This window comes from Triticum aestivum, chromosome 7D, assembly GCF_018294505.1.
Source record: "Triticum aestivum cultivar Chinese Spring chromosome 7D, IWGSC CS RefSeq v2.1, whole genome shotgun sequence".
NCBI classification, from domain to species: Eukaryota; Viridiplantae; Streptophyta; class Magnoliopsida; order Poales; family Poaceae; genus Triticum; species Triticum aestivum.
Genome location: NC_057814.1, coordinates 56,373,938 through 56,400,358, shown reverse-complemented (window position 1 = coordinate 56,400,358; position 26,421 = coordinate 56,373,938). Strand labels below are relative to the sequence as shown.

General features: G+C 44.8%; 1 protein-coding gene across 1 annotated transcript; it reads left to right on the top strand.

Moving 5' to 3' along the window:
• The first annotated feature begins 857 nt into the window (after positions 1-857).
• LOC123167715 (single-stranded DNA-binding protein WHY1, chloroplastic) lies at positions 858-4,107 on the top strand. The gene is made up of 6 exons (XM_044585573.1): positions 858-1,319; positions 1,414-1,506; positions 2,522-2,616; positions 3,227-3,300; positions 3,396-3,484; positions 3,710-4,107. Exons 1-6 carry the CDS (start codon positions 978-980, stop codon positions 3,821-3,823), a joined length of 807 nt encoding a protein of 268 aa, XP_044441508.1. The 5' UTR covers positions 858-977; the 3' UTR covers positions 3,824-4,107.
• The last annotated feature ends 22,314 nt before the right edge of the window (positions 4,108-26,421 follow it).

The following is a 26,421-nucleotide window of genomic DNA, read 5'->3' as shown; positions in this document are numbered from 1 at the left end:
GCCTCCTATGCATGAATCGGTAAGATCAATAAATGAAATACATACATGCCAAACTAACTTGTAGGAAAATAGTGAGGTTGACAGAGAGCGCATGTCCAACACAATGGCATGTGTTTATAAAAAGAAGAATGCAGGGAATAAGAGGAGGGGGATGCTACCTTAACATGAATATAGTTATCTCATGGAGCTCATAAAAGTTTTACATAAAATAATAACGATGCAAAGTTCATACTGACAAGCAAGGAACATCAAAACACACAAACAATCATGATATTGCTTTTCATGAATCAATGTGTTAATTCAATGTTCCCGTTGCCAGAGTTTAGAAAGAATGTTGGGTCAACTCTTTTGAACGGCTTGAAAAATAAGTTGTCTCTTTCCAGCTTGAAAGATAAGCCGTACTCTAAATCTACTCGAGACTTTTAAACCAACTAATCCATAACTAGTTTAGAAGCCCTAAAGCATAAGAGAGACAGCTTATAGGAAAATTTAGAGAGGTGACTTATTTTTTCTAAGCCATGGGAAACTCCACTCAGCCGCCCGACCCGACCCGGCCTGAAAAAGCCCAACCCGATCCAGCCCGGTCTTGCCCACGGGCCGAGCCTAGGCCTAAGTTTTGAGCCCGAAGGCCGGGCCGAGCTTGGGCCTGGCATATTTGCACTTTAGGGAAGAGGCTCGACCCAAGGCCCGATGGGATTTTCCATTGATGGGCCAGGCCGAGGCCTAGGTTTTCTGCCACGGGCTTTATTAGGCCCGGCTTATGGCCAGGTTATTAAATGTAGGGTTTGTCTGGCAAGCGGGTCCACCTCTCCATGGCCCCAAGCCCCCAAAGACGATAACGTAACGGTCCCGATGTCACCGGCGGGCCTGGCCGCCCAAACCACACCACAGGATAAACCCCTCCCGGACGAAACAGCCCCCTCTCGGTTCGGCTGTCCACACCCACCCACGCGCCCGTCCCCAACCCGTTCGGCGAAATGCCGCCGCCGCTCTCCGTCTCGCTCCCCTCGCCGCAGCCCCTCTCCCTCCTCCCGCGCCACGCCAGGGCCGCCCACTCCCACCCCCTCGCCTTGGCCCAGCCCCTCTCCACCAGGGCGCCGCCCTCCTCCGCCTGCTCCGTCGTGCCCGCGCGCCACTCCGACTACTTCGACCCCCGGGCCCCGCCGTCGCAGCGCGACGCGTACGGGCAGCCGCCGCTGGAGAGGGAGCCGCCGGTGCCGGGCGGCCAGGCCGGGAGGGTGTTCGCCAGCTACAGCATCTACAAGGGCAAGGCCGCGCTGGCCTTCGACCCCAGGCCGCCGCAGTTCGTGCCGCTCGAAGTAGGTAGAGTGTGGCGCGCCACTGGGCGTCGTGTGCTGCCGTGCTCTGTTATTTTCGTTCGGTGTTGATGGGTGTTCCGTTCGAAATTTGCAGTCAGGGGCGTACAAGGTGGCCAAGGAGGGGTTCGTGCTGCTCCAGTTCGCCCCCGCCGTGGGGCCACGGCAGTATGATTGGACTCGCAAGCAGGTGATACTGGATTTTCCTCTACCTTGTCCAATTTTCTGCTGAAATGCTCGTTCGTTCCCGCGTCAAGTTAGAAACTTCCAAGATAAACTAGTTAGAGAAAGGCGTTGAGATTCACATTTTTTTCAACACAAAGAAGCAAATGTTGCCATTTTGAGCTGACTCCTGACTGGGTAGTTTCTTGGTTTGTAAGTTTATATTTCTCAACTGGGAGCATGTATTATAGGCTCTATTTGTTTGTTTGGTTTCTTTTGTAAGATCTTCCGTAAGCTCAGATGCTTTATGTTTGCAGTTACCAAAAACTAGTGTGTATGCACGTCTTAACAGTATGGTGTGGTTCCGACAAAAGGAAAAAAAGACATACATTACTTTGAAAAATGAATTCCAAGCAAAAATTTATATTGTTGATGTACGCGAAATGAACTTTATAAATTTACTAACTGGCACAATACAACCACTGCCGGTGTCACCAAGATTTTTTTTTAAAAGATGTACGTGGTGGAACCCAAAAATTGTTTACTACTCCCTCCGTATCAAAATATAAGATGCTTTTTGACACTACGATTGTGTCTAAAAACGTCTTATATTTTGATTCAGAGGGAGTACAACTTTAGTTTCTCCTCCCGGACCATCTCTGGCATTGGCTCACAGCCTACACTTTCTTCTATTCATCACAACCTGACAATTGCAACATAGCAGAGTGGGGCATAGTTCTTCTTTTCTGGGAGGTATGATGCGATGGTTCCAGAACCTAGTAGATTCAGCTGCGAGCTACTGTTCATAGTGAATCCCTCTAATCTCAGTTGTTTGGTTTGGGAGAGCAGTCGCTAGGATTGATGCTCTAGGTGCAATTCAACACTGCTACACTATATAGTACTCCCTCTGTAAAGAAATATAAGATCGTTGAGATTACTAAAGTAGTGATCTAAACGATCTTATATTTCTTTACAGAGGGAGTAGTATAGATAAGAAAATCTATATTGTGTTCTTTACATGAACTTATTTGGTTGTGGTGCAGGTGTTCTCATTATCTGTCTGGGAGATGGGAACCTTGCTTACTCTTGGTCTAACAGATTCGTGCGAGTTCTTTCATGACCCTTTCAAGGGGAGGAGGTTGGTCTTTTGTGCTATATCTAACTACAAGCTCCTTCTAAAGAAGCGTGTGAATAGAACATGTGTGGATCATTATCTTAAATGCAACCTTTTGTTATTGCTATGGGCATCCTCAGCGTGATTATTGCCCTATATTGCCAATCCAATTATTTAGAAAGACTTAAATATCAGCAATCAAATTTCTCCATTTCCGTGTATTTTGCATTGAAGTAAAATAGTCTTGGAACTTTACAAGTACACCTGATGCTTAGTAATTCCCTTGGCCTACCATATAGTTGAAATAGGATGGCAATCTGAGAAGATGCTTTATTTTCTTCTTTTGATCAAGATTATTAATTGCGAAAAGAGACTTTGTTCAAGATACCATTTTGTTAACATGTCTGTCAAGCCAAAAAAGGTTGCTAGTTAATACAATGCTCTTTTACTTCAATGTTTGTAATAAAGTTTTCCCAAAATTCATTATCTGTAGCATAACTTACCAGAGCTTCAATAAATTTCATATTCTTATGTTATTTGTTTATATGTTCTATTTTGAAATATACCTCTGTATTTTACTTCTCGAATTGTGAATAAAATAGCCTTAATACTTACTATTGTTCTATACACACAGCGATGAAGGTAAAGTGCGCAAGGTTCTAAAGGTTGAGCCAACACCAGATGGCAACGGTCGCTTTTTCAACCTCAGTATGTAGTCGCCGTTGCTCCGTTGCTCTGCTACAAATTCTACTTGCTTCTGAATCTATGTTCCCAAATTGATCTGATCATCTTTTTCCTTGTAGGTGTTCAAAACCGTCTTTTGAACGTTGATGAGAACATTTACATCCCTATAACCAAAGGAGAATATGCGGTCATTGTATCGACTTTCAATGTACGCATCATTATTCTGCTAGAGCTTTGTCTTTACCATTATTCAGTTATAGATCATTGAGGTAGTTTGAGCTAACTGCATGAATTATAGTTTGAACACCACTTGATTCTACTTCCATCAGAAATCACAGTGTCCTAACATATGACATGGCCTATTTTCTGCCACGATTGTTTATGGAGGAGCACCTGTTCTTCATAATGTCTGAACACATTGTTATATTTGCAGTACATCATACCGCACATCATGGGCTGGAGCACGTTTACAAATTCTATCAAGCCCGAGGAGTCGCAGCCATACAATAGGCCGCAGTCCTCTCCCGAATTGGAGTGGCGAAGGTGAAGAATGACAGCACTCTCGGAGGGAGATGGCAGGAAGAATGATACTTTTGGCGGTCTTCCTTCCAGAAAAGAAATTTTTGGTGGTGGTGTTTGGAAAGTATTTTGGTGCATAATTTGGCTGGTAATTTCTGGTTTAGTTATTAGGAAGTTAATGTTTTTGGTTCTGCCATATTCGTTTGGTTTCTCATTACAGCTGGCGGGAGTTGTGTTAGTCAAATACCTAGTCATCACTTCTTAATGCAGGAATGGCTTTACATGAGACTTATTATTGCAGCAATTTTTGCCTGAGGTATTGCAGTACCCCGTATGGATCATGGATACCTGCCTCGGATACCCGAAGCTCTAAACCCTGAACTGTTTTGCATTTGCAATCCAAGTTGTTCATTTGCTAATTCTGAATTCAATGTTATATACTGAAACTCGAGTCACATATTCGCAACATTTCTTGCGACCTTATTGAGTAAGCTCTGTGCTACCCGGCTCTCAGACTTGCCTATTAGAAAGTACGTATTTGGTTTGTGATCCTCGTGAACCAAACCAGTATTTGTAATTGCCAAGATGGTTGTCGTATTTCGATACCGGCAAAAGTCTATTTTCAGAACAATCTCAAATATATGCATACTTTATGTCTGATGTACTAAATCTGCACACAGGAGAGAGGACTTAGTAGGTAACTGGATACGATGCAAGAAAAACACGTATCATTTGCATCCAATAAACAGTGATTTCGGTGTAATCTATTTCCTTGCAATCTCTGGTGATAAGGAAGGGTATTGGATCATCCCACCCATGTCGGGCCCTGGGATTAGAGAGGAGACCAAGAGAACGCACGGGCGAAAGTTATAATCATCTTCAATCTCTAGCAGTTACATAACGTCATCCAACTCCAAGCAACATTCATAGCTCCATTGCTTCCAAAATATGAATAACCCCATCTACAAAGTAAAATCCAAGGAAAAATAAGGGGAAGAAATTGCCACGCACGGCGTGCCACATGTCCGTGCCACGCGCATTTCATTTCCCCTCGTTTCCTCTCATTCATAACCTCTATATATATATATATTTGAAATGAAAGGGGTCCCCCCGCCCCAACTTTTATTAAAAAGCAAAGGCGCAACCGTCACCAGACCGTTTCACAGCTTTCGGCTCCAGCCTGAAAGTAGCTGCAGCGGACTTATTACAAGAACTGAATGGAAAAACTCCTCGGAGATAAGCAAGTACTAGTTTGGCTAAAAGCCCAAAGGAGGGATACAAGAGCGCACCGCTACAGCAGCCCCATTACGTAACAACCCTAGCCTCATCAACATGCCAGGCGATTCTAAGCAGTTCCCCGCGATGATGGTCGAGCATCTTCAAGCATCGAAGGAGTAGCGCAGCCTGGGTGTTCGTACATAGCACCTTCCATTGACGAATATGCTTCCCCACCAAATCCAGCACACACCTGATACTTCTCCATTTTCTGCCCTGGAAAACAAATTCATTGCGAAACAACCATAAGCTCCATAAGGTAGCAGCACAAATTAAATTAACAGCATCATGGCTCTTCTTCTTCCTCCACAAGGGAATGAATGAACTGAAAGAATCAGGAATATGTATATCAGCACATACAGATAACACCCCCCAAGCTTGACGAGCCACCACACAGTCAAAGAAAAGATGTTGAATACTCTCTAGCTCATTACAGAAGACATCAGGTCAGATACATGCTGCCGTTTTGCAAGATTGTCCCTAGTTAAACTTTTATTGTGCACCATTAACCAAAGAAACACATGTATATTTGGAGGAACTTTGATTCTCCAAATATAATCTTTCCATATAGAGATTATACCCCCAAAATTCATCATCTTATACATCGACTTCACAGAATAAACCCCTTTACTTTCAAGGGACCAAATAGGCTTATCTAGCTCATTTGAAGGAGAGAGACCTCTCACCAAGTCAAGCAAATCGTTCCACAGATTTAAGGTATGTTCATCTACACATCTCCTAAAAGTTAGACGCAGATCTAAGCCATCCCACACTTGGGCCACAGAAGCATCTTGCTGCTGACAAATAACATACAAATCCCAAAACCTAGTCTTGAGTGAATACTCACCAACCCAAGTATCATGACAGAAAGACACACTCCTAACATTCCCAGGAACCCATTTATAGAAGTTTTTGGCAGCCGAAAATGCCCAGGTGATGCTTTTCCAGAAAGGAGAGCCCACCCCAGATTTGGACCAGAGAATGTTAGGTTTATCCACATTATATTTAAACCTGAGAAGTTTTTTTCAATCACTGTCTCTGTCATAAAAAAAGCGTTTACTCCAAGCAGCCAGCAATGACATATTAAATTCCTTAAGATTAGGGACACCCAAACCACCCCATTCTTTTTTTTAGAAATCATACCCCAGTTGGCCAAATGGTATTTGTGATTCTCACCCATATTGCCCCAAAAGAAATGAGACATCTGTGAAGTAATAGCATCAATTGCCCATTTAGGAAATTTCATAATAGACATCAAATAAGTGGGGATGCTGGCAATGCAAGTGGTGAGCAAGATGAGTTTGCCTCTACAGGATAAATTCCTCCCCAGCCAGCCAACAATATTCTTAATTATCCTATCAATAATAGGTTGGATGTCCTCCCTCCTTAACTTCTTAAAATGAAGACGGACACCCAAGTACTTGAAGGGGAAATCCCCAATTTGGCAACAGAAAATTTGAGCAAATTCCTTAGCAGTCTCCTCATCAATGTGGATAGTATGGAGGTCACTCTTATGGAAGTTAATACACAGACCAGATAGTTTTTCAAAGCAGGCCAAGATCCATTTAAGGTTCCTAGCATGATATACTGAAGCTTCTAAGAAAAGCAAGGTGTCATCAGCATACTGTAAGCTCACAACACCCCCTAGGATAGCATGGGGTAAAAGCCCTCTAATCAGATCCTGGCTAGCAGCTTTCTTAAGCATCTTAGAAAAGACATCAGCCACCAGGTTAAAGAGTAAAGGAGAAGAATGATCTCCTTGTTTAAGCCCTTTACCACCAACAAAATATGGACCATTAGTATCATTGATTCTAACAGAAAAAGTCCCTTGGTGTAGACAGCTACAAACCCACCCAATCCACTTATTTCTAAACCCTCTGGATCTGAGCATTTCCACAAGGAAATCCCAGTTCACCTTATCATAAGCTTTTTCATAATCAAGCTTCAAAACCAAACCACTAGCCCCTGTCCTATGAATCTCATGGATCACTTCATGGGCCATAACCACACTTTCTAGGATAAATCTCCCTTTAATGAAAGCAGTCTGATTTTGGGAGATAATCTTGTCATGGGAGAAGCCCTAGTATTCATGGCCTTGGAAAAGATCTTAACAGAACAGTTACCAAGGCTAATAGGTCTAGAATTCTTCAGGTCCTTAGCATTAGGAACTTTAGGAATGAGAGTAATAAGAGCAAAATTCAGCCTAGAGACATCTAGGTTACCATTCTCAAAATCTCTAATCAACCACATAAGGTCACTCTTAATCAAATCCCAGAATTTTTGATAAAAAATAAAGGAAAGGCCATATAAAAACTCATGATAGCTTCTTTGATTTCCTCCTCAGAAAGAGCTCTATCTTCATCAGTAATCAAATCACGCTCATCCCAGAAGGTTGTGTAACCTCTATATTTCTGTTCGGACCTTTAGCTGTAATGGATAGTCCTTTGTTTGATTAGTTCATTGTTTGGTTTAGGTATATGCATATGTATTGTCATGCATAGATCAATCATTAGTGCTGGCTAACAAAGCCTCATCTATAAATATACGTCACTCGGGTGCATCGACTAGATTCTATTCCATTTGTCACTAGGGGAACCACAATGACCGAAGCCACGTCAAAGTTTTTGATCATTTGTTTGTTCGAGTCATGAAGAACAATGATTGAACTAGGATAAATAAAATGAGGAAAGCGGCATCATGAGGTGATTATACAATATCAAAATTTTCAAGGCATGTCTATCGATGAAAAACCCGCCCGATCCTAAAATCACGGAGGGGCGATTCAGCCCCGTCCTCTCCCACGACGGCGTTTTGCGAGCCAACGCCATCCGACGAGGGCCTCGGCTAGCACCAGCGGACCAGTGGCCGCGTGATGCAGCGCGTGGGCTCCGCCGTTCTGGCCACCTCGGCCATCATGGCGCTTGTACTCGTGGCCGCGTTCCTCGTTGGAGCCGGCACGATGGATGGTGACGACTTGGTGGCTCTTCCTGCAGTAGCCACGGAGATTCTAAGGTTGCGCTTCTCGGTTCCTCCTTGTCCATGGCCGCGGAGGTTGTGATCGGAGACTGCGATGCCAGCGTCTTGAAAGTGTTCGAGGCGTCAGATCTGAAGCCAGTAGCGGCGCATGGCTATGATGGTGCGGCTGTCGACGATGCAGGGGCTGGGAAGGAAGGGCCGCCCTCGGAAGAGATGGACATGGAAAGGTGTACTAGCATCGAAGATCGCGGTACCGGGGGCGCCCGGGGACGGGACAGATCTAAGCGATGTAGCTCTGGCGACGTGTGTCGATACCTCAGAGTCGGCATCTCGGCGTCCGATAGAGCAGCTGGTGGTGTCGATTTGGACAAAATCATCGGCGACGGAGGAGCAGATAATATTATGGCGGCGGCGGTGGCGGCCTCCGTTGGTCACTGCGGCATGGGCGGGGGCGGCGGCCCTCAACCGCCATGGCAAGAAGATCAAGGGACGTAACAACACGTTTGCAGGTGTGTCAAAAATATTTGCATGCACAACAGCGGTGGTCACGTGCGGCACTTACTCATGGCGCATAGGATATTTTCGTCCGGTGCGAGGGCAACGGCCATCGCATGCGGAGGCTTGACGCGTCAGCGGCAGAGTTTGGCGTTGATGCGTGTAAGTGCATCTAGTGCCACCCCTAGTTGGTTTTGGAGTACTGACGACAAACCTGGTTGAGGGACTAATGTGTTTGTGAAAATTGTAGGATAACACAGGTAGTAGTCCCTCATTGATTCGGTTTACCTTCCGGAGATGACCCCTAAAAATGTATGAAGATATTGAAGACAATGGTGGTGTGTGAAGACAATCACATCGAAGCTTATGACTTGAGAAGACATTCACGTGAAGACTATGGAGTGCGAAGACATAGTTGTTTTGTAGTTTCCTTTTCTTCTTTGTTGAGTTATAGGAACCACCGTACTGTTAAGTGGGGTCCAAGTGAAGTCAGAGTGACTGAAGTGATGCTCAACCAAATCCTAAGTCTTCGAGCGAAGAAAATGAGAGCAAATCTTATCCAGAGCTGGATGAGTCAGCTTTACTTGTAGCTCAAGCCAAGCTGCCGCGTGTGTTTGAAATCTGACCGTTGGAACACGTGTCAGTTCCTTAGTGACCCAGGGTCATTTCGGACAAATCAGGTCGGGTTGCCTAGTGGCTATAAATAGCCCACCCCCTACACCATAAATTGGTGGTTGCTTAGAGTTAGTGCACGACTTTTGTCGTTTGAGAGCAACCCACCTCCGAAGCTTTTGAGAGGGAGAAATCCTTGCGAGGACAAAGCCCAAAACAACCAGAGCCAAAGAGTGTTAGGCATCACTGAAGTCTTTCTGTCCATGTGACCTGAAGACTTGTTACACTTGAGGACTGTGAATCCTCCAGCCGGTTAGGCGTCGCGTTCTGAGCATCCAAGAGTCATTGTGGGTCGCCGCTGAACGAAGTCTGTGAAGGTTTGGAAGTCTACCTTGAAGACTTACCAGAGTGATTGGGTGGGGACTGGGTGTCCTTAGCTCAAGGGGAATAAGGTGAAGACGTGGTCTTCTGAGTTGAATCTCAGCCTCCCTAACCAGACCTACAGTTGTCACAGCAACTGGAACTGGTCCAACAAATCCTTGTCCTCTCCAAGAGACTGGTTCTATCTTCTCCCTCTCTTTACTTACAGTTTGTCTTCGTGAAGTCATTGCCTGCTTGCACTATCTGTTTGACTTCACTGTGTAACTACTTGTTCTGATTGGCTTCATACTATCTTCCATCCTGATCCATGCTGCCTAGCTGCTAATAGTCTTCATGCTTTCACTTCATTGAATACTTGACTATGGCTTGCCTAGTGTAGTCTACCTTCCGCTGCATGTTAATAGGTTCATTTCTATTGTTTGTCTTCAAAACTTTCATGTTTTGAAGACTTTCATAAAAATCGCCTATTCACCCCCCCTCTAGTCGATAACTAGCACTTTCAATTGGTATCAGAGCAAGGTACTCCCTTGTTCTGCGTGATTCGGTTTAACCACCTGGAGTTTTAGCTATGTCGACTGCAGGGATAATCAAAGTCTCCGCTACGTGCCCTGTCTTCAATGGCACTGATTACCCCTACTGGAAGAATAAGATGCGCATGCATCTTGAAGCCATTGATGTCGACCTTTGGTATGTCGTCAAGAACGGCGTTCCCAAGGGCGGCGAAGGCGTCACTCCTGCTGATGTCAAGAAGTTCATTCAACTGGATTCTACTGCGAAGAACATCATCTGCGGTCATCTGACCAAAGGACAGTATGGCCGTGTGAGTGCTCTGGAAACGTCGAAGCTAGTTTGGGACTGGTTCTCCAAGGTTAACAAAGGCGTCTCAACCCAGAGAGATCAAAGGATCAGTGTCCTTCGCAACCTCTTCAACCGCTTCAAGAGAAACGACAATGAGAATGTCCAGCTCACGTTTGATCGCCTCACTGACATCACTAATGATCTTCATGCTCTCGGTGCTACTGAGATCACCAAGCATGAAATCGTCAAGACACTCCTGAGATCACTGGATAGCTCGTTTGACACCCTAGCCCTGATGATTCAAGAACGCCCTGACTTCAAGACACTCGATCCGTCTGACATACTTGAGAGGCTCAACACACATGAGTTTCAGCTATCTGAGAAAAGAGATATCTATGGTCCCAACTATGGCCAAACTTGCGCTTTGAAGGCAAAGGCTGTTTCCTCATCTGAAGAAGAATCTGACTGCAGTTCTGGTGATCCTGAAGACATTGGAAAGGAGCTTGCTATGCTTGTGAAGAAGTTCCAGAAATTCACAAAGAAGAAAGGCTTCAGAAAGTCTTCACGATCCAGCTCAAGAAATGATGAAGCTTCTACTCATGACCACAAGAAGAGAACATGCCACAAGTGCAAGAAACCTGGTCACTACATCTCTGAGTGTCCACAGTGGGACAATGAAAACAACAAGAAGAAGAAGAACAAGGAATATGAATTTGATGACAAGAAGAAGAAGAAATCCTCAAAGTCTTCTTCCAAGTCTTCGTCCAAGTCTTCATCACACAAGAAGAGCTCATCTGGCAAGGCTCGTGCTTTTGTTGGCAAGGAGATGGATTCAGAGGAGGAGTCTGCTTCAGAGGAGGCGGAGGTGGAGTCTGAGGAGGAGTCCGACTCTGGTGTTGCAATTCTGGCTCTAGCCACAGCCTACGTTGCCAAGTCCATCTTCAACACTGAAGACAATGGCTCCGTCACCAACACTGATGATAATGACAAGGACGACTCAGCTCCCACCTACTGCTTCATGGCACGTGGTGCCAAGGTACACTCACGCGATGCTTACTTTCAAACATCAAGTGAAGATGACTCTGATTGTGAATCCAAACCCAGTTACAAAACACTTGCTAAAACTGCAACTGAACAACAGAAAGCTATGGAACATATTCAAAAACTGTTAGACAAAAGCGATGACCTGTTGGACGCGGAAATGACCCGATCTCAGTCCTTAATTGAAGACATAAGAAATCTTCATGTTAAGTACGAGGAACTTGAAAGTCGTCATGAAACGCTCTCAACAACTCATGAAAAGCTTTCCTATGATTATCTTCAAAGAAAGCAAGAACTTGAGAAATTGAGAGCAGTTCATGAAGATCTTCAAAAAGAAAACGAGTCACTTCGCGCTCAACAGATCAGTCCCGCTCAGGAAGGATTTGAACCACCAAGTCTAAAATGCCTTGAGCGTGATAACGCTACTTCTATTGCTGAGTGTTCTACTGCTGCCTCTGGTGCAATATCTTCAACTGTTGATGTGGTAACTAATCCCTCTGCTGAGGATGCCACCACTATTGCTGATGAAAATGCTAGGTTGAAGACATTGCTTGAAACAGGGATGTACACAAGTCTCAAAGGGCATCAGACACTGTGCGATGTCCTCAAAAAGCAGATTCTGAACCGAAACCCTAGGAAAGAGGGTGTTGGGTTTGAGAGGAAAATGAATGTTGATGGTTCTTACTGGAAGCCTGAGCGGTACCCCAAAACCACATGGGTTGCTGCAAAGGAACCTTCAGTGGATCCATCCACCTTATCTGGCTTCACTTGTGCTAACCCTATTATCATTGAATCCTTTGATTCAAACTATAAACTGTTTAAAAATCAGAATGGTGAAGTGTTTGCCAGGTATATTGGTACTAACTGCAGGAATGGACCACCTATGAAGAAGATCTGGGTGCCCAAAAGGGTTCTTGATAATCTTCCTGTGAATGTCATCATGAGACCACAAGGGAAGAAGACAAACCCCAGACCAAAGGTTTCATATGGCCCAAAGGCTTCATACAGACAGAGGACTCACCTGAGTCACCTAACGCCAATGTTTTGCAGGAAAATCATACTCAAACTTATGAATATGAGCGCGTATCATCAAACCGCTATGTTCATAAGACTAAGAACTACTCTGCTTATTCATATGAGTACTATTCGCCTCCTGCAAGGCTATCTGCTAGGGCTCCAAAGCCGAAGTTCTCAGATGCTGCACTTAGACTCATTGCTTCTAAGCCACCCCTGAAAATGTGGGTGGTTAAGAAAAATTATCTTTCTTTTGTAGGGAAAGGTCTCCAGCCAGAAATCAAAGGCGTCCGATGCTTTTGCTGGGGACCTAAAACATCTTGTTGGGTGCAAGATAAAATGCCCAAATGGTCTCACTATGTATTTTGTTCCTGAATCGATTGCCAATCATCCTATCAGTCCTAACCTTGATCTGAGCTTTGATAATCCTCTTGTGCGTCAAATGTTTATGCTTCACAATACTCTTGGTGAAGCCTATCCACCTAACTGTACTGTAGGGTATGACACCTCATGCTTCAGAATGGATTATGGATAGCGGATGCACTAATCATATGACTGGTGATCGAAGTCTTCTCATGGACTCAACCTTACGTCCATCTGACAAGAGTCACATCACATTTGCTGACACTGGTAAAAGCAAGGTATTGGGTCTAGGTAGAGTTGCAATCTCAAAGGATCAGCATATGGATAAAGTGATGCTTGTTGAATCCCTTTGTTTCAACTTAATGTCTGTCTCAATGCTTTGCGATTTGAACATGATTGCGATATTTGGAAAATATCATTGCCTTGTTCTAATGGAACCTGACAAGTCTCTAGTCTTTGAAGGGTATCGGAAAGATGATTTGTACATGGTAGATTTCTCAGCAGGACCACAGCTTGCCGTGTGTCTTCTAGCAAAAGCTTCAGAGTGCTGGCTCTGGCATCGGAGGCTAGGGCATGAGGAACCTGTACACTCTCGCGAAGAAGAAACACATTGTAGGCATCGAGGGTGTCAAGTTCAAGAAAGATCATCTATGTGGTGCCTGCGAAGCTGGAAAGATGACGAGGGACAAGCATCCCTCGAAGAAAATCATGACGACATCTCAACCCTTCGAGCTGCTACACATGGACCTATTTGGCCCTACTCACTACTCTACTCTCACTACTACTGCTTGTCTCTATGGCTTCGTCATTGTTGATGATTATTCAAGATATACATGGGTGCACATAATCCTCTACAAGACTGAAGTGCAGGATGTCTTCAGACGCTTCGCCAACCGTGCCATGAACAACTATGGCGTCAATATCAAGCATATTAGAAGTGACAATGATACAGAGTTCAAGAGCACCGGCCTCGATCTTTACCTGGATACATTGGGCATCACTCATGAGTTCTCCGCTCCATACACACCTCAGCAGAATGGCATCGTGGAGCGCAAGAACAGAACACTCATTGAGATGGCTCGGATGATGCTTGATGAATACAAGACTCCAAGAAAGTTCTGGCCTGAAGCTATTGATACTGCATGCCATGTCATCAACCGTGTTTATCTTCACAAGCTTCTGAAGAAGACATCCTATGAACTCCTTACTAGTAAGAAGCCAAATGTCAGTTACTTCAGAGTATTTGGTGCTAGGTGCTGGATCAAGGATCCACATCACACTTCAAAATTTGCACCGAAAGCACATGAAGGTTTTATGCTTGGTTACAGAAAGGATTCACACTCCTACATAGTCTTCAACCTCTTTCACTATAAAGTGGTTGAAACTGTGGATGTGTGGTTCGATGAGACTAACGGCTCGCAAAGAGAGCACCTGCCAAATGTGCTAGATGAAGTTCCACCTAGTGAATCCATCAAGCTCATGGGAACTGGAGAGATCATACCTTCTAAGGCACAGCCTGAAGAGGAACTTATCATTTCTGCACCTAATCAACCCGAAGACAATGCTCAGCCTGAAGACAATGCTCGAAATGAAGACAATGATCAGCAAGAGCAACATCTTCGTCCAGTTCATCCTCGTGTTGCAAATGAAGTACAGATTGAGAAGATAATTGATAGTATCAATGCACCAGGTCCACTCACTCGTTCAAGAGCAACACAGCTAGCAAATTTCTGTGGGAACTTTGCATTTGTCTCAATATCAGAACCCAAGAAAGTTGCTGAAGCCTTCATGGAACCTGAATGGATTCAAGCTATGCAAGAAGAGCTTCAACAGTTCAAGATGAACAATGTGTGGGAACTAGTCAAGCGTCTTGACCCTCGCAAGCACAACGTAATAGGCACCAAATGGATATATCGCAACAAGCAAGATGAGCATGGTCAAGTCGTCAGAAACAAGGCTCGTCTCGTTGCTCAAGGATACACTCAAGTTGAAGGGATTGACTTCGATGAAACATTTGCTCCTGTGGCAAGGCTTGAAGCCATTCGCATACTGCTAGCCTACGCAAATCATCACAACATCCTTCTGTATCAAATGGATGTGAAGAGTGCCTTTCTCAACGGCAAGATTGAAGAAGAAGTGTATGTTGCACAACCACCTGGCTTTGAAGATCCAAAACATCCTGATATGGTATACAAGCTTAACAAGGCATTGTATGGCGTCAAACAAGCCCCTCGCGCTTGGTATGACACACTCAAGGACTTCCTGAAGAGCAAAGGCTTCAAACCTGGTTCCCTGGATCCCACACTCTTCACGAAGACATATGATGGTGAACTGTTTGTGTGCCAAATATATGTGGATGATATTATCTTCGGCTGCACTAACCAGAAATACAGTGATGAGTTTGGTGACATGATGCAAGAGCAATATCAGATGTCCATGATGGGTAAGCAGAAGTTCTTCCTTGGTCTTCAAATTCGTCAGCAAAGCAACGACATCTTCATATCTCAAGAGAAATATCTCAAAGACTGCCTGAAGAAGTTTGGAATGCAAGATTGCAAAGGTTACACGACGCCAATGCCAACCAAAAGTCATCTGGGTCCTGACGCCAATGGTAAAGAGTTCGATCAAAAGGTATACCGCTCCATGATTGGTTCTTTACTTTATTTATGTGCATCTAGGCCAGATATAATGCTTAGTGTTTGCATGTGTGCCCGATTCCAAGCGGCACCAAAGGGATCGCATCACTTAGCTGTGAAGCGAATTCTTCGATATTTGGCTTACACCTCAACATTAGGATTATGGTATCCAAAGGGCTCAGAGTTTGATCTAGTTGGATTCTCGGATGCTGATTATGCTGGTGACAAGGTGGATCACAAGTCTACATCAGGCACATGTCACTTTCTGGGACGATCACTTGTGTGTTGGTCTTCAAAGAAGCAGAACTGTGTATCTCTCTCCACTGCTGAATCTGAATACATTGCTGCTGGATCTTGCTGCGCTCAGCTTCTATGGATGAAGCAAACACTCAAGGACTATGGCATCCATCTGAAACAAGTACCACCCTACTGTGACAATGAAAGCGCCATCAAGATTGCCAACAACCCAGTTCAGCACTCGAAGACAAAGCACATTGAAATTCCTCATCACTTTCTCAGAGATCATGTCATGAAGGAAGATATTGATATCATTCACGTCAACACTGAAGAGCAATTGGCTGATATCTTCAGAAAGCCCTTGGATGAGAAAAGGTTTTGCAAGTTGCGGTGTGAGATAAATATCTTAGAATCCTCAAATATCCTGTGATTAGGCACACATCCTAACACTTATGCATGATGATGACTTAGATGTGCAACACACGAAGTAACATATATCTTCAATCAATGAAGACTTACACTCTAAGTGTGAATACATTAATGCGGAATTTGACTTTGGAGCGCCACGATAATTGTGCGCCGTGTCTGGGTCTAATACTTCCTATACGGTGGGTAAGGCCACCACCAAAATTTTGTTTGGAGTGTTTTCTCTTGGCATTGCGTTTGCTAAGTCTTCGCATTTGATTTATCTTCAACATTGATTTGTCTTCATGATGATCTTCACTTTGTTGATTTGGTCTTACTCTTATATATTTGTGTGATTCTGTCCTCTACAGCATTCACTTATAGCTATGTCTTCTTGCTTGAATCTTTTGGACTAAGTGAATGTGATCGGACCATAACCTCTCTATGCTTCTTTCTCAAATTCTATCTATCCTAATCATATGCATTCTATTGACACCGTCGAATGTCTTCTCTGCGTCCTTGTTAGCAGAAGATATAGAGACAATCTTTAAATCTATTTTAAACGCTTAACCCTTATTGCCTGAAACCTGGAGAAGCCGGAACGACCACCCGACAGTCCAGGCATGCGTGGGAACATGGAACAACTTCCAATGTGTTGCATGTTTGCCACGTGTCCTTCAGATGTGAACCGCCAGGGGCACCCGCGTAATTGCGTTGTGCTGTCCCTTTCCTTATAAATACACATCACATCGCGGTGAAAATCTTTCTTCCACCTCTCCACCTCGCACAAACCCTAGCGCCACTGCTAGCATTCGACGACACCGGCGACGAAGCGCTTAGCTGCCGCGACCTCAACGACGCTGTCCTCACGCCGGCCGCGGACATCGTCTTCTCCGCCGCCGCCGTAGGTGTCCTCCGTCGCCAAGTTAGGGCACGGAAGATCGAACTGCTCGGCCTCCTCTCTACCCCGTCTAGCAGTTCTTCGTGTGGTAATTAAAACTCACTTTTACTGCCTTTTTGATCCGATAGATTCATCCTTCCTCACCAAAAGTGGTTTCTGTGGCTACATAGTTAGATATATCCTGTTCTGCATCTCATAATATGCCTAGTATATTCACTTATGCTTCACACATAGTTAGATCCTCACCTGTACCTATTCTTGGATTCGTACAAATCTGGAACCAACTCCCAACATAAAGTGAATGTCTTCGCACTATGAGGTCAATGTCTTCTAAACTGATTTATCTTCAAAATCTTCTGAGAATGCATATGACCTCTTCCCCTTCCCTCGCATCTCTAATGCTATCACAGGTACATGTCCGTGGGAGAATCCATTGGTTCTCATAGTCTGCATTCATTTGCAAAATTCTTACAGCATCACATCAATTCTCCCGAAGCTAGTTCTTGTCTGACCAGCAGACGGAAGCCTTTGACAGCTTTGAAGCCATTCAGTTTGAACTTCATGGTCACAGAAAAATCAGCAAGGAAGGGAGGCAGACAGCACCGTGGGAATACACCAAAGGATTTGCCACCAGATCTGTATGAGATGTACAAAACAGACCCTGAAGAAACCTATGGTGAACGCAAGACTCGAATCCAGTGGATTCGAAGACATTGGGCAGAGGAATGGTACAAGTACAGATTCGTCACTGCTGAATATGCTGAGAAGAATGCCATCAAGCGACCTTGGGGAGATATCCTGTACAAAAATCTTCCACCCAGGTCCAGAACTGAAGCCATTGATCAAGGCTTCTATTCTTGCATGGTTCGCGGACCACAGCCAGAGAATGCTGACCCATCTTCTCTGCTATGGTGCCGTGAAGACAATCTGTTCAAGCGCAACTACAAATTTGCCAAGGACTCTGCAGCAAAGAGCAAGAAGTCGCTGGGATTAGACTTCAACCCCGGTCCCTCTGCTCCTCGGGCCGATGGCACACGCGATGCTGAACCCAATATCGTCGGGCCCTTCTACAACCTTGAAGGTCTCATCACTCACATTATGGTTCAAGGGGCAGCCGTGGAGCACTCTGCAGATGACGCTGACTCTGATGAAGCGCCTGCTCCACCAAAACCACAGAAGCAGAAGAAACCCAAGGCTTCAATGCCCTCCACTGCACCAAGAGCTTCGCGTGCGAAGCCTCTGGCCATTGCTCCTCCTGCAACAAGTGTGCATTCTGAAGATCTTTATCGAATCTCCAAGACTGAGAAGAAGAAGAAGCCCATGCAGACTACTGGTCAAGCACTGACTCCAGCTACCGTTCTGAGGAATGAGAACGAAGCCACTGATCTGTCTAGTGGCGACGATCTTGGCGATGATGCTCTTGAGCTGCTGATAAAGAGCAAGCAAGAGGTGGAAATCTTCAACGAGCTTCCCCTTTTCGATGTGGACATCCTGAACAAGTTCATCGACGAGTGGTTTGACAGCCCAAACCTCAGTTTTGATGATCTTCAGCTCCCTATTGGCCTCAGCGTCTCCTTCCATGGAGCCATTGCTCTTGAGCTGGCTCTAGCTCAGAGGATTGTTGAACTGAAGCACAAAATTGACTATGAAAAGGCTCAGTTCAAGAAGCACATGGCCAAGCTCAGTGTGACTGATGTCCAAAACTTCAAGCAAATGATGCATGAGCTCAAGGAGGCGTTTCACAAGAAATGTGACGAAGCTAAAGGTTCTCGAGAGCGCATGAAACACCTCGCTGCCAAATGTGTTCAAGCTTACAATGAAGCCGAGAAGCGCAAGGCACTTGGGCGGCCTGGCATCGACCCCAAGATGGCTGCCAAGAAGAAGCCTACTGTGGCCCCAGCTGAAGCATCCAGGCGGGAAGAACCTCGCATTGTCTTCCCCGCCAGCATGACAGGCGTGAAGCCTAAGGTCCCCACAGTAGCTTCAGAACTCAAGAAAACAAGAACAGCCGAAGCCGAAGCCAGAAAGCGCAAGAACAAGAACACCACTGATGATGCGCCACCAACCAAGAAGAGAAAGACTAAGAAGAAAGATCGGGCTGCTCCCACAGAGCCCCTTGTCGTCGAGCCAATCTCAGTTGCTCGTCCTGCGTCTGCACACCAAGAGCGTCGTTTGATAGTTCATGAGCCTGCTACCACAGAGGCTCCTGAAGCTGAAGACATTCCAGATGTTGATCCCACCGCAGCTGAAGACATTGGTCCCCAAGACAATGTAGAAGATGATGAAGTCCTTCCTCAGATCGAGCACAACATGGTATCATCGCCTGTTCTCATGAACAGCGAACTCATCAGCATTGGTCGTCCTTTGACGCCAATTGCTCAGATGATTCATGGGCTGATCACCCTCAAGATTCCCCCCGTCAAGAAGAATCACCACGTACTCCCCCAACTCAAGTCACCACTCTGGTGCTTGATGATGAAGACTTTGTGGCCCAGTCAACTCCATCTCCACAAGCGTTGCCAGCGTTTCGCAGGCTGCGCAAAGGACCAAGGCCACAAGGCACTCTTTCGAGTGTTCCAGAAGGAGAAGAGCACCACCACTCAGTATCACGCCAAGTGTTTCCTGAAGCCACTCCAACTGCGAACATCTCAGAGTCTCAAGCCAAAACTGCTGAAGACATTCCGGCTGCATCGGTCGATGAACAAGAAGAACCAAGTCAAGAAGAAGAACATGTTGCTACACCCCCGTCCAACCAAGAAGTTGTTCTCGATGAGAATGTGTCCGACCCTCCAGCTACTCAAGTGGAGGTTGACAATACTGAGGCGGCCACAAACAACACTACTGAAGCCGATGACGTTGTCATGGCTGAAGCTAATGTGGCGCCTGAAGCCAATGCTGCACCTGAAGCAAATCTGCAGCCTGAAGCTAATGCCAATGCCACTGCTCCTATACCGCCTCCAAGGCCACACACCATTGAGCAAGCATTTGATCATGGTCAGCTGGTTACTGTCCGGTGGCCCATTTTGGTTCCTCCACCTACTGTAGGTCCACAATTTGACTATCATGTAGAGCACAGGCCTCAGGTCTAGAAGCCTAAGCCAAGGCTGCCAAGGTTTCCAGGTACTGCAACTTCACCAGGATCTTTCAATGCAAATGGCTTCATTGCACACAACACCTTCTTTGATAGTGCCAAGAACCCCTACTCGAAGCCAAGAATTTCATCTGATCGGTTCTGGAGCTATCAGCAACGCAGTTACTATTCCTGTGTTCTCTATGATCAAGGGAGCATCTTTCCCCATATGCGTCTAGACTGTGAAGCTATTGCTGGACTGCCCTACTTAGAAGAAGCCCTTGACTGTTTCCGAGATGCTGGTCTGCTGCAATTTGTGACTGATAAAGAGCACTGGAATGAATAGCTTCTGCTACAATTCTATGCTACCCTCCACATTCGCGGCTACAACAGGGATCCGAAGACTTGGATCCTTGAGTGGATGACAGGCAATGTACACCACGAAGCCAAAGATCTAGATATTATTGAGCTCACAGGCCTGCCCACTCCAGGTGAACTCTTCAAGCCTGGTTGTTAGCTTCACCGCAATGCTTTGGAAAGCATCTTCCAGAAGCCTGAGCCCAACATGAGCCAAATGCTGAGCATGATGAAGCCTCTGCCTCGCGACGCTGAACATCCAAGGGAATTCCTTGTTGAAGACCTAGAGTATCTGCCCTGCACTATTTATCATATCATCAGGCGAACTCTATGGCCTGTCAAGGGACATTCTTCTACAACGAAGCTTGAAGGAGCAATGAAGACATTGGTCTTTTATATCTTCAATGGCATTAGCTTCAATGCTCAAGACTTCTTTATCAGGCAATTGGCTGCATCTGGCTCTGATCTTTTTGGATTGAAATTCTATGCTCCATGGGTAATGCGCCTCATCAAGCTTCATTATGCTGTCAACTATCAGCCGTCTGCACGCAACCATCTAATATTCTTGCCAGAGGTTGATATGTCTGTCGAAGCCATCTACCCAGAACCTGCCAAGGATCCAATTTATCTTCACAATGCTGATCACCAAAGCTTCACTCAGCCCATTGAAGGAGTTCTGGCTGCCACTCGTGTTTATCCTTTGGCTGGTAATACACGTGCACCTCATCGTGCCCATACTGAAGCCACCGAAAGCACAATTGCTCAAAGGCCTCGAAAGCGATCTCGTGTTCTTAATGACCGAGAGCTTCTCATTGCCCTGCATCAAAAACAGGATAAGCATCACAACGGGCTGAAGCGTCAGATGCAAAGCCTCTTGGTGGATGTCAATCATATTCGCAACCTTGCCACCAAGAATGCATTTGTCACTCATGAAACCTGTCGGAGATCGTGGAAGAGTCTAACATTGCTTAGTGTTGAAGCTGATCTTCAAGATGATGGCTTGAAATTCAAGTTTGATTCCACTCCTCCTAGGAATGCTGTCTTGCGTCGGACTCCCTCACTCGAAGACTCTGAGTACTCCTCCTCGGCTGCAACTGTTAATGCCAGAGTCATTGATGACCAAGATGATGCTACTTCACCACCTCCAACATCGGCGCATATCGATACTGCACCAAGTTCTTCGGCACCACCGAACCTCAACGACGACCCTGCTGCTTCACCACCTACTCCTCATGGGAACGAGTAGAGGCTCTATGTCTTCAAACCTTTTTGGTCCTTTACTGATAAAAGGGGGAGAAGCATATGAGTTGATAGTCTTCAAGCGGGTCCATATGGGTGGTTGCTATTTTTTTGCCAAGTGCTTACAACTCTTGCTTTTGATACTTCTGGTTCTTTGAGTTATAACACTTAAACTTGATGGTCATCTGCTACTTTTTCTGCTATTCTATGATGCGATGATAAATTCCGCATATGCGATGATAAATCCCGCACGAAGTCATATTGCAGACGTCCCTTTTTCATTATGCATGTCATTATCTTCGTTATATCTTATCATGCATGATGTATTGCCTTCATAAGTTGAAGAGGATCTCCACAAGTACAACCTGCCATGTGCATTTGCATTCCAAAAGCAAAATACTTATATGCACATCTTCAGGGGGAGCCTTTTGCTCTTATGCAGACAATATCTTAATCCTTTACAATTTCACATACTTTTATCCCCGTTGAAAACTTCAACCAGTTTGTCATCAATCACCAAAAAGGGGGAGATTGTAAGTGCATCTAGTGCCACCCCTAGTTGGTTTTGGAGTACTGACGACAAACCTGGTTGAGGGACTAATGTGTTTGTGAGAATTGTAGGATAACACAGGTAGTAGTCCCTCATTGATTCGGTTTACCTACCGGAGATGACCCCTAAAAATGTATGAAGACATTGAAGACAATGGTGGTGTGTGAAGACAATCACATCGAAGCTTATGACTTGAGAAGACATTCACGTGAAGACTATGGAGTGCGAAGACATAGTTGTTTTGTAGTTTCCTTTTGTTCTTTGTTGAGTTATAGGAACCATCGTACTGTTAAGTGGGGTCCAAGTGAACAAAGTCAGAGTGACTGAAGTGATGCTCAACCAAATCCTAAGTCTTCGAGCGAAGACAATGAGAGCAAATCTTATCCAGAGCTAGATGAGTCAGCTTTACTTGTAGCTCAAGTCAAGCTGCCGCGTGTGTTTGAAATCTGACCATTGGAACACGTGTCAGTTCCTTAGTGACCCAGGGTCATTTCGGACAAATCAAGTCGGGTTGCCTAGTGGCTATAAATAGCCCACCCCCTACACCATAAATTGGTGGCTGCTCAGAGTTAGTGCACGGCTTTTGTCGTTTGAGAGCAACCCACCTCCGAAGCTTTTGAGAGAGAGAAATCCTTGCGAGGACAAAGCCCAAAACAACCAGAGCCAAAGAGTGTTAGGCATCACTAAAGTCTTTCTGTCCGCATGACCTGAAAACTTGTTACACTTGAGGACTGTGAATCCTCCAGCCGGTTAGGCGTCGCGTTCTGAGCATCCAAGAGTCATTGTGGATCGCCGGTGAACAAAGTCTGTGAAGGTTTGGAAGTCTACCTTGAAGACTTACCAGAGTGATTGGGCGGGGACTGGGTCCTTAGCTCAAGGGGAATAAGGTGAAGACGTGGTCTTCTGAGTTGAATCTCAGCCTCCCTAACCAGACGTACAGTTGTCACAGCAACTGGAACTGGTCCAACAAATCCTTGTCCTCTCCAAGAGACTGGTTCTATCTTCTCCCTCTCTTTACTTAGAGTTTGTCTTCATGAAGTCATTGCCTGCTTGCACTATCTGTTTGACTTCACTGTGTAACTACTTGTTCTGATTGGCTTCATATTATCTTCCATCCTGATCCATACTTCCTAGCTGCTAATAGTCTTCATGCTTTCACTTCATTGAATACTTGACTATGGCTTGCCTAGTGTAGTCTACCTTCCGCTGCATGTTAATAGGTTCATTTCTATTGTTTGTCTTTGAAACTTTCATGTTTTGAAGACTTTCATAAAAATCGCCTATTCACCCCCCTCTAGTCGATAACTAGCACTTTCAATGCGCAAGCACACTGATGGTTCCCCGCCGGCTTATAGCGCCGGACTAGCGGCTCCGACGGTATGGTGGATACCGAAGTGTGATTCACGTCGGTGTGGAGTGGCAGCGGCCAGTTCCGCGCCGAGACATGGGCGTCCACCTGACGGCCTGATACGTCTCCAACGTATCTATAATTTATGAAGTATTCATGCTATTATATTATCTGTCTTGGATGTTTATGGGCTTTATTATGCACTTTTATATTACTTTTGGGACTAACCTATTGACCCAGAGCCCAGTGCCAGTTTCTGTTTTTTCCCTTGTTTCAGTGTTTCGAAGAAAAGGAATATCAAACGAAGTCCAAACGGAATGAAACCTTCGGGAAAATTATTTTTGGAAAGAAAGCAATCCGGGAGACTTGGAGTGCACGTCAGGGGATCAACGAGGAAGGCACGAGGCAAGGGGGCGCGCCCACCCCCCTGGGCGCGCCCTCCACCCTCGTGGCTCCCCTGACGTATTTCTTCCTCCTATATATACCAATATACCCTAAAACCTTCAAGGAACATAAGAGATCGGGAGTTCTGCCGCCGCAAGCCTCTATAGCCACCAAAAACAAATCGGGACCCTGTTTCGGCACCCTGCCGGAGGGGGGATCCCTCACCGGTGGCCATCTTCATCATCCCGGCGCTCTCCATGACGAGGAGGGAGTAGTTCACCCTCAGGGCTGAGGGTATGTACCAGTAGCTATGTGTTTGATCTCTCTCTATCGTGTTCTTGATTTGGCACGATCTTGATGTATCGCGAGCTTTGCTATTGTAGTTGGATCTTATGATGTTTCTCCACCTCTACTCTCTTGTAATGGATTGAGTTTTCCCTTTGAAGTTATCTTATCGGATTGAGTCTTTAATGATTTGAGAACACTTGATGTATGTCTTGCGTGGGATAACCGTGGTGACAATGGGTTATTCTATTGATTCACTTGATGTATGTTTTGGTGATCAACTTGCGGGTTCCGCCCATGAACCTATGCATAGGGGTTGGCACACGTTTTCGTCTTGACTATCCGGTAGAAACTTTGGGGCACTCTTTGAAGTACTTTGTGTTGGTTGAATAGATGAATATGAGATTGTGTGATGCATATCGTATAATCATACCCACGGATACTTGAGGTGACATTGGAGTATCTAGGTGACATTAGGGTTTTGGTTGATGTGTGTCTTAAGGTGTTATTTTACTACGAACTCTAGGGCTGTTTGTGACACTTATAGGAATAACCCAATGGATTGATCGGCAAGAATAACTTTGAGGTGGTTTCGTACCCTACCATAATCTCTTCGTGTTCTCCGCTATTAGTGACTTTGGAGTGACTCTTTGTTACATGTTGAGGGATATTTATATGATCCAATTATGTTATTATTGTTGAGAGAACTTGCACTAGTGAAAGTATGAACCCTAGGCCTTGTTTCCTAGCATTGCAATACCGTTTGTGCTCACTTTTATCTTTAGTTACCTTGCTGTTTTTATATTTTCAGATTACAAAAACCTATATCTACCATCCATATTGCACTTGTATCACCATCTCTTCGCCGAACTAGTGCACCTATACAATTTACCATTGCATTGGGTGTGTTGGGGACACAAGAGACTCTTTGTTATTTGGTTGCAGGGTTGTTTGAGAGAGACCATCTTCATCCTATGCCTCCCACATATTGATTAACCTTAGGTCATCCACTTGAGGGAAATTTGCTACTGTCCTACAAACCTCTGCACTTGGAGGCCCAACAACGTCTACAAGAAGAAGGTTGCGTAGTAGACATCAAGCAGTTTCTGGCGCCGTTGCCGGGGAGGCTAGGTAAGCGGCACTCACACCCCGTCAATCAAGCAGTTTCTGGCGTCGTTGCCAGGGAGGTGAGTGCTTGAAGGTATATCTTTAGATCTTGCAATCATATCTTTTTGTTTCTTGTTTTAGCACTAGTTTAGTTGATAAAAGAAAACTACAAAAAATGGAATTGAGTTTACCTCATACGCTTCATCTTTTTAATACCTTTCGTGAGTATGATGGGAAGGAAAATTGTGCCAAAGTGTTAGAAGAAGAATGCATTAAAATGTTTGGCACTAAATCTTTGAATGATGAGCATGATTGCAATGTTGTTAGTATGAACTCCTTGAATATCCATAGTACTAATGATGATTGCACTAGTTATGATGAAAATGTCTCCTATAAACATGTCAATTTTTGTGGAGTGCATTGGGTTTGCAAGTAGACACCAAATAGGGAAGATAGATATTGCAAGAGGCATAAGCATTTAGAAACTAAATTGTTGCAACAAAGGTTAGATGTTTCTGCTGAAAGATTCAATATTTATTGCCATCCTTGTGAACTTTGCAATGAACATGGTCATTTAAAGCTCCAATGCTATTTGTTTCATGATCAAGTCTTGTCCAAAAATTGTGATAACTTGATTACCCTTGAGCATCATAAAGAGCTTAGTCTTCTTTTGGGTTATGAAGAAATGAAATGTATAACTGAGGGTATTCCAAAATTTAATCTCGATAAATTTCTTGATTTTGATCTAGAGGAAATTTATATGTATTGTGCGGTGAATTGCATTGAAAACCCTTATATTGCCAATTACATAAAGAAAAGAAAACAAATAGAGGGTGAAGAGAATACTAATGAAAGGGAAGAGACTTCCCAATATCCTCCTATTATTTCTTATGATGAATCAGGTAACGAGGAGGAGCCTTCTATTCAACCAATCTCATTAATAAGGAGCTCCAAAAAGAAGATTAAACCCACACATGATGTGAAGAAGAAAAAGAAAAGACGGAGAAGCAAAGGTAGAAAGGTATCCCTCCCAAATAATGTTGCTCGTATTGCTCATTGTGATGATGATAATTGCTATACTATTGGTGCTATCCATACTATTAACGATGAGAGTGATTATGATTATGATATGAAAAGGCCCAAGCTTGGGGA

Coding starts and splice junctions, on each gene's coding strand:
- LOC123167715 (XM_044585573.1), top strand. CDS start 978: ATGCCGCCGCCGCTCTCCGTCTCGCTCCCCTCGCCGCAGCCCCTCTCC. Junction 1,320..1,413: donor CGCAGTTCGTGCCGCTCGAA/GTAGGTAGAGTG, acceptor CGAAATTTGCAG/TCAGGGGCGTACAAGGTGGC. Junction 1,507..2,521: donor ATGATTGGACTCGCAAGCAG/GTGATACTGGAT, acceptor GTTGTGGTGCAG/GTGTTCTCATTATCTGTCTG.